General features: G+C 45.3%; 1 protein-coding gene across 2 annotated transcripts; it reads right to left on the reverse strand.

Annotated features, from left to right (window-relative positions):
• LOC119330530 (probable mediator of RNA polymerase II transcription subunit 19b) lies at window positions 1–4,111 on the reverse strand. Of its 2 annotated transcripts, XM_037603644.1 has the most exons (7): window positions 3,890–4,111; window positions 3,387–3,454; window positions 2,002–2,288; window positions 1,727–1,915; window positions 1,577–1,636; window positions 1,344–1,487; window positions 1–463 (listed from the first exon to the last, which is right to left on the reverse strand). In XM_037603644.1, exons 2-6 carry the CDS (start codon window positions 3,415–3,417, stop codon window positions 1,443–1,445), a joined length of 612 nt encoding a protein of 203 aa, XP_037459541.1. In that variant the 5' UTR covers window positions 3,418–3,454; window positions 3,890–4,111; the 3' UTR covers window positions 1–463; window positions 1,344–1,442. The 2 variants fall into 2 exon arrangements, with proteins under 2 accessions (XP_037459541.1, XP_037459540.1); XM_037603643.1 differs by lacking the exon at window positions 1–463 and having other exon boundaries at window positions 1,344–1,636.
• Between the last annotated feature and the right edge of the window lie 4,934 nt (window positions 4,112–9,045).

Genomic DNA, 9,045 nt, shown 5'->3' on the forward strand with positions numbered 1-9,045 from the left:
TTAACTAGTTTCCTCATCAGCACGAGGAATGAAGCTCCATTTCCATATCATACAATTTTTTTTTTACCATTATCTCATGCTACATCAACTATTTTATCACAGGCCTGGTTAACAGAATCGACTGCTTCTAGCCTTTGATAAATGTCTCGTTAAAGACACCTATCCCCAGATCTCCTAATCTTTTAAATTAATCTCATTAAAAGTTCAATCTAAATGAAATTGTTAACTGATCCTAGTCTTAAAAATTATCTCACCAAAAACACCTACTCAGATTTCCTGATCTAAATGTTCCTACAAGGCAACCCATTAGTCAGCGAGGGACAAAAGGTTGCAAAATACAGTTAGATTGTCCCTTTGTTACAAGTTACATTTTTCACATGGTCCACACTGCAAGAACAACATAATTAGCAGCAGGCAAGACGTTCATCTGAAGCACCTTCAAATAAACTGCCATTCATGATATCTGCATCACCCACATAAAAGTAAAGAGTTAAGAGTCATGGATTATCACAGATGTAAACAAAAGCCTATTGTTTGCCAATGTTTCTCCCCATTGGTGTTCATCTGGCTGTGTTTTCCATATCTTATTTGAAATGGACAATAATTGTGAAGATTATACAAGGTGCAGACGTCAAAGAGTTGCAAATGGCATACGACGATTTCGAAAGAAACATCACTAAGTAAACTGCGAGTGATCTTTTTCAATAGTTCATTGTGTTCCAATTAATCACCATATGGTATGGTCAAAGTGTTGGTAAACTGCAAACCGTATACGACTAGTGACTACATTATGAATTTATGATGCAAGTCAGGCCTAACCAGATCATGCCACATAGTATAGAAAGTCAGCAGGCCCATCATAACTGATATATTAATACCACTAGAGATGCCAATCAAAGGAAATATCTAACTGTACTTCTCAAGTCAAGTGAGACTGAAGAAATGAAATTGGCCCAGGTCTAAAACTGACAGTGGACATAAAGTAATGTCAGGGCAACCGGCCCTAACATCATATATTGTACAGATGCAGATAAAATTGTTCACAAAAAAAAGATGCAGATAAAATCAAATGAGACTAATATTTACAAAGTCAGGCAAAAGGCAGATCTTATTCTCTTGAATGAGTAATAAATAATTCACCAAAGGTTAAAGTATTCATCATTTAGGCTCCAAATAATAAAATAAAATCTAGGTTGACTTAAAAACACAAGCTCACTATGCAGCTTAAATCTGAAACATTTGAATTCATGTTTCACCGAAAGACAAAGAATTAAGAAAAGCAATACAAAATAATCAATTTATGCATCTACCCAACAGCAAATAAAAGTTCAAGAAACACGTACCAATTGATCTGCAGCGGGTCTGGTGACGGAAATCTTTTGAGCCTCCTTCTAACAGAATATGACATTGATTGACAACAGAAGTAAGAAGAAAACCTGTAGCTAACTAAGTCCATTACCCATCTCATCGGTTTTGGAACTCTTATGCTGCCATAGGTAAGTCATGTTAACAGACCAACAAAATGTGCTGCAAGGAAATTTGTTGTACCAGGAAGCAAATAATAATTGTATATCACCTTGCTTTTTTTGTGCTTATGCACGTCTGCCGAATCCTCCGTCCCCTCATGCTTCCTCTTCTGAACAATTTGCGGACATATAAAGTATAGCTAAGTGATGAGTAAGACTTGGAGATACTGAAGTTTTAAACATAGAGAAAATGCAGCGACCTTCTCATGATGCTTATCCTTTTTCCTATCCTTGTCCTTGTCTTTGTCTTTAGACCGATCCTTATGTCGATGTTTGTGCTTCTTATGCTCCCTGTCCTTATCTTTGTCTTTGTGCTTTTTATGTTTTTTCTCTTTGTCCTTGGACTCACTTTTCGGTTTGCCCGAAATGGTAGGTATACCTTTTTCAGCCTGTTGATTGGTTTAATTGTCAAGTGTATGATAGGAAAATGCAATATAACACCATAAAGCAAGTAGGATGGCAAAAATGGTCTTACAGAGGGTAAATCTACTGGAGCAGTTTCTCGAAGCTGAAATGCTTGCCCCAGTGTTTCCATATCAAAGGGCTTAATATGAGGAGGCTTATCCCTTAAGTATGCATTCTGAACGAGTTGATCTAGCTCCATTCCTTCTCCTTTCCGAATTTCAGTGTCCCCCACTACATTGTGAAGGTAATGTGTATCTGAGATTGCAAGTGGCAAAGGCCTCTTGCAAAAGAAATCATGGTGCGGCTCCAATTTGTACTGACTTATTAAATCAACAGCACCAGTGAGCTCCCTAGGTCCTGAAATAGAAAGAGTCATATTATGGACTACCAGCATTGCATATAACCAAGGCAATTTGGAGAAGGATGCGCATCAAGAACCATGCCAGGAAAACACACTCATGCATACAAGTACAATGGGCACTTATTTCTCTGGTAGGGTCCAATAAAGTAGCTTATCAGGGGGCACAAAAGACAATGTGGTTGTTCCATTGTTTTCGAGTCGCGCGACTAGTCGATGAGTCGCAAAAAAATGTCGACTAAACGTGTCGACTAGCGACTCGAGTTGCGACTAGTCACAACTGCAGGCTCAACTTTTTCCGAGTCGCTACCCCAGAATGACTCATCGACTTGAAAACCCCGTTGTTCAACATATAGACAAAAAAATGTCAACATGAGGAAATTTTGGCGGTTCCAGAGATGCTGCCAGCTTAAGGTATCAAATGTAGGACCAAGATTGACTGTCCAAGTTTGAACGTCGAATCTATATTTCTTGTGCAATATTTTGCTGATGGCTACAAGATAAGAATCATAACTACAGTAATAGAGAAGTACTTATGTATACAAGTCGAATGGCATCAAATGTGTAACATAACCCAGTAACCCACATAATATTGGATTATTTATTATTGATTAAAACTTGAATCAGGGCGGTCAAAAGACAGAGAAAGAAACAAAGGGAATATCAGATAAAAAAGGACAGACCCAGTGCATAGAAGCTCCCACACAAGGTGGGGTCTGGGGAGGGATTATAGGAACCTAGTCTTACCCCTGCAAAGTGCAATGCAGAGAGGCTGGTTCGAACCCAGGACCTCTTGGCACAAGTGGGGAGGACTTCACCATTGCGCTAGGCCTGCCCTCAAAGGGAATATCAGATAACAAACACAAATAGGCATGGCAACATCACAGTACTTAAAAAAGGATATCAAGTAAAGTAGATGCTTAATGAAGCAGAGGATGCTCCCAACCGGTCGGTTTCATCTTCAATGGTGAGAAATCCTTTAAACTTCCAATAGTGTGTAGTATAAACATCCATAGTTAATTACAGAGGCAAAGTTCCCTAGCGGAGATGAATATGCTTGCCAATGCTACTTTTCTGCATTTTGACAAAAGCAGTACCTTTGCCAAACTTCTTGTCGTCAGAATCCATCAGACTGAAGCTCGACCTATGCACAAGTCATCTTAACCTGAAATTCCATTCGACAATATTTTACAACTAATGTTCGAAAGTGGAGGCAATCATTCTCAGTAAAAATTGTATGAGCAGCACTATCCCAATTTGCTTTGGGTTCTTTGACTTTCTCCATCTACCATTACCATTCACCATTCTCACATTAGCACTGAAAGGCAGAATTAAATAATGTAACAAAAATCTCCATATCGTAGCAAAGATTCACAGTACCAATATCTAGGAACAGGACCAATATATAGCACTGACGATATCAACAAGAAAAACCTGGCATCATTCATCCATCTAACAAATTAAACAATCAATCCATCCATCCATCCATCTATCCAATTGACACATCGATTCATCCATCTACGCAACAAAGTTTTTCCATCTATCCAATTTATAGCTAAAAAAAGAAGAAGAGAGAGTTGGAAGAGAGAGGATGGCTCACCGTGGAGGAGTGGAGGACTGGATGATCTGCAGCTTCGGGACGGAGGCGCCGTGGGCAGCCGGTGCAGAGGGGCGCGGCGGCAGCTTCCCGTCGTCCCGGCTGCGGCAGAGGGCAGAGGGGCAGACGGCGGCGTGGAGGAAGCTGGGCTGCGGCGGGAGTGGATCCCGGCGGCGGCGCTGGAACCCTAGCGCTGGCCCTGCTCTAGTTCGAGCCGAGCGAACAGATGAGGCGTCGAGGCAGGGGCGCTCGTTTTCTCTGTACAAGTCGTGCGGGCTCGGTGGCATTCTTGTGGTAATAACCTGTTGCAATAGGGTCACTCTGCTAACTCTTTTCTTTTGAGGGACTAGCCAAAATCCTCATATTCTGGGAAAATCCAACTATTTTGGAGATTTTGGATTGTATTAGGATTCTTTGAAGATTTTGGAGAGGCAATCAAGTTCTTTTGGCTAAAAAAATTTCAGACCGAGATTCTCCGTAATCTGCTCAAAAGAACTGGCCCTTACATGTGTGGTCACCAAATCCAGCCTTAAGAGCAACTTCAATGGGGCGACCCATTTCGTCTGTGGCCGTCCGTTTGGGTCGGCGCAGACAGAAAAGGCGGCCCAACGCGCCGACCCAAACGAATGCACGTCCGTTTTTCGTCCGCGGACGTCCCATTCCCGCCGGACGCGCGCGCGCTCGCCTACTCCTGTCCTCGGGCCCGCTGGTCTATGGCACATTGGCCTCCCCTCTCACCCCCCCTCCGGCCAACAAGCAACCCTCGCCCGCCTCCTCCGTCACCGATGCCGCCGCCCATTTTTGCCGGCGACTCTTCCAGCTGCCGCCGCCTCCACATCTGTCCAGCAACGCCGCCCCTGCCCCCCGTCGCCCGCCGCCGCCGTTTTGTAGCCGGGGAGCAAACTGGTTCCCGCCACCGCTTCCCCCATCGCACAGCCGCCCGCGACCAAGAAGACTCCTCGCCGCTCCCGCCACATCCGACCGGCACGCTCGTCGGACGCCGGCAGGGCAGCTAGCTAGTCTGTGAGCGTCGCGTCTCCCCTCGCCGGTCGTCTCCTTCTTCGACGCCCGCAAGCTGTTCGACAGTTTGCCAAGGTACGAAAATGGACTCCACCGGCGAATTCTTTTTCCACAATTTCCTTTGCGACTCCGATGATTCGTCGTCCGACGACGAGGAGGAGATATTGGTTGCTGTGTTGGTCCATCACCACCTCAACAACCAGCGGCCGCTGTTTCGTGGCTCCATTTCGGGCCACCTTCCGGCGTTGAATCGTAACTGAGAGAGCGGGCATTTCCTTCTCTGGAAGGACTACTTTGATACAACAAACTCGTTGTTCAAACATCACAAATTCCGCCACCGGTTCCATATGAGTAGGCATGTTTTCAACCGTATTAGAGAGGGGGTGGTCGGCTATGATGGCTACTTCAAGTGCAAACAGGATGTCGTCAGCAAGATTGGTTTCTCCTCTTATCAGAACTGCATTGCCGCCATCCGAATGCTTGCATGCGGAGTGCCCAGTGATCTCATTGACGAGTACGTCCGTATGAGCGGGTCTACATGCCTAGAGTCCCTATATAAGTTCTGCAAGGCTGTGATTGCTGTGTTTGGCCCTGAGTACTTGAGAGAGCCGACAACTGAAGATACAACCCATTTGTTGGTGATGAATGCCGGCAGGGGCTTCCCGGGGATGCTTGGCAGCATAGACTGCATGCCCTGGGAGTGGAAAAACCGCCCTTCTTCTTGGCAAGGGCAATATAAGGGACATGTCAGGGCTTGCACTTTCATACTAGAGGCCGTGGCGCCTCAAGATCTTTGGATCTGGCACTCTTTCTTTGGCATGGCTGGATCACACAATGATATCAACGTGCTTCAGCGCTCGGCGGTGTTTGCTAGGATCACACAATGTATCTTATTTTATTCGTTTGCAAAACTATGTGAAATATTTTTATTTGTATTTGGCTTGTAAAATTATACTATTTATTTGGGCGGCTAAACTATTTTGCTTGTTATTTTATTTCACAATATGTTTGAATACAAATCAATGTAAAATTGGGTGGCCAGCCGGCTGTTGGAAATATGCCCTAGAGGCAATAATAAAAGTATTATTATTATATTTCCTTGTTCATGATAATTGTCTTTTATTCATGCTATAACTGTATTATCCGAAAATCGTAATACACGTGTGAATACATAGACCACAATATGTCCCTAGTGAGCCTCTAGTCGACTAGCTCGTTGTGATCAACAGATAGTCATGGTTTCCTGGCTATGGACATTTGGATGTCGTTGATAACGGGATCACATCATTAGGAGAATGATGTGATGGACAAGACCCAATCCTAAGCATAGCACAAAGATCGTGTAGTTCGTATGCTAGAGCTTTGCTAATGTCAAGTATCTCTTCCTTTGACCATGAGATCGTGTAACTCCTGGATACCGTAGGAATGCTTTGGGTGTATCAAACGTCACAACGTAACTGGGTGACTATAAAGGTGCACTACAAGTATCTCCGAAAGTATCTATTGTTTTATGCGGATCGAGACTGGGATTTGTCACTCCGTGTAAACGGAGAGGTATCTCTGGGCCCACTCGGTAGGACATCATCATATGCGCAATGTGACCAAGGAGTTGATCACGGGATGATGTGTTACGGAACGAGTAAAGTGACTTGCCGGTAACGAGATTGAACAAGGTATTGGATACCGACGATCGAATCTCGGGCAAGTAACATACCGATAGACAAAGGGAATTGAATACGGGATTGATTAAGTCCTTGACATCGTGGTTCATCCGATGAGATCATCGTGGAACATGTGGGAGCCAACATGGGTATCCAGATCCCGCTGTTGGTTATTGACCAGAGAACGTCTCGGTCATGTCTGCATGTCTCCCGAACCCGTAGGGTCTACACACTTAAGGTTCGATGACGCTAGGGTTATAAAGGAAGCTTGTATGTGGTTACCGAATGTTGTTCGGAGTCCCGGATGAGATCCCGGACGTCACGAGGAGTTCCGGAATGGTCCGGAGGTAAAGATTTATATATAGGAAGTCCTGTTTCGGCCATCGGGACAAGTTTCGGGGTCATCGGTATTGTACCGGGACCACCGGAAGGGTCCCGGGGGCCCACCGGGTGGGGCCACCTGCCCCGGGGGGCCACATGGGCTGTAGGGGGTGCGCCTTGGCCTACATGGTCCAAGGGCACCAGCCCCTAGAGGCCCATGCGCCAAGATAAAGGAAAAAGGGGAGAGTCCTAAAGGGGGAAGGCACCTCCGAGGTGCCTTGGGGAGGATGGACTCCTCCCCCCCTCCTTAGCCGCACCCCTTTCTTGAAGTAGGGGGCAAGGCTGCGCCTCCCCCTTATCCCCTGCCCCTATATATAGTGGAGGGGAGGGAGGGCATCAATACCTGAGCCCTTGGCGCCTCCCTCCCTCCCGTGACACCTCCTCCTCTCCCGTAGGTGCTTGGCGAAGCCCTGCAGGATTGCCACGCTCCTCCATCACCACCACGCCGTTGTGCTGCTGCTAGATGGAGTCTTCCTCAACCTCTCCCTCTCTCCTTGCTGGATCAAGGCGTGGGAGACGTCACCGGGCTGTACGTGTGTTGAACGCGGAGGTGCCGTCCGTTCGGCATTTGATCATCGGTGATTTGAATCACGACGAGTACGACTCCATCAACCCCGTTCACTTGAACGCTTCCGCTTAGCGATCTACAAGGGTATGTAGATGCACTCTCTTTCTACTCGTTGCTGGTCTCTCCATAGATAGATCTTGGTGACGCGTAGGAAAATTTTGAATTTCTGCTACGTTCCCCAACAGTGGCATCATGAGCTAGGTCTATTGCGTAGATTCTTTGCACGAGTAGAACACAAAGTAGTTGTGGGCGTTGATGTTGTTCAATATGCTTACCGTTACTAGTCCAATCTTGTTTCAACGGTATTGTGGGATGAAGCGGCCCGGACCGACCTTACACGTACTCTTACGTGAGACAGGTTCCACCGATTGACATGCACTTGGTGCATAAGGTGGCTAGCGGGTGCCAGTCTCTCCCACTTTAGTCGGAACGGATTCGATGAAAAGGGTCCTTATGAAGGGTAAATAGCAATTGGCATATCACGTTGTGGTTTTGCGTAGGTAAGAAACGTTCTTGCTAGAAACCCATAGCAGCCACGTAAAACATGCAAACAACAATTAGAGGACGTCTAACTTGTTTTTGCAGGGTATGCTATGTGATGTGATATGGCCAAAAGGATGTGATGAATGATATATGTGATGTATGAGATTGATCATGTTCTTGTAATAGGATTCACGACTTGCATGTCGATGAGTATGACAACCGGCAGGAGCCATAGGAGTTGTCTTTAATTTTTGTATGACCTGCGTGTCATTGAAGAACGCCATGTAAACTACTTTACTTTATTGCTAAACGCGTTAGTCATAGAAGTAGAAGTAGTCATTGGCGTGACAACTTCATGAAGACACGATGATGGAGATCATGATGATGGAGATCATGGTGTCATGCCGGTGACAAGATGATCATGGAGCCCCGAAGATGAAGATCAAAGGAGCTATATGATATTGGCCATATCATGTCACTACTCTATTTGATTGCATGTGATGTTTATCATGTTTATGCATCTTGTTTACTTAGGACGACGGTAGTAAATAAGATGATCCCTTACAAAATTTCAAGAAGTGTTCTCCCCTAACTGTGCACCGTTGCTACAGTTCGTCGCTTCTAAGCACCACGTGATGATCGGGTGTGATGGATTCTTACGTTCACATACAACAGGTGTAAGACAGTTTTACACAGCGAAAACACTTAGGGTTAACTTGACGAGCCTAGCATGTGCAGACATGGCCTCGGAACACGGAGACCGAAAGGTCGAGCATGAGTCGTATAGTAGATACGATCAACATGAAGATGTTCACCGATGATAACTAGTCCGTCTCACGTGATGATCGGACACGGCCTAGTTGACTCGGATCATGTGATCACTTAGATGACCAGAGGGATGTCCATCTAAGTGGGAGTTCATAAGATGAACTTAATTATCCTGAACATAGTCAAAAGACCTTTTGCAAATTATGTCGTAGTTCACGCTATAGTTCTACTGTTTTAGTTATGTTCCTAGAGAAAATATAGTTGAAAGTTGACAGTAG

Source organism: Triticum dicoccoides, chromosome 7A (assembly GCF_002162155.2).
Source record: "Triticum dicoccoides isolate Atlit2015 ecotype Zavitan chromosome 7A, WEW_v2.0, whole genome shotgun sequence".
Lineage (NCBI taxonomy): Eukaryota > Viridiplantae > Streptophyta > Magnoliopsida > Poales > Poaceae > Triticum > Triticum dicoccoides.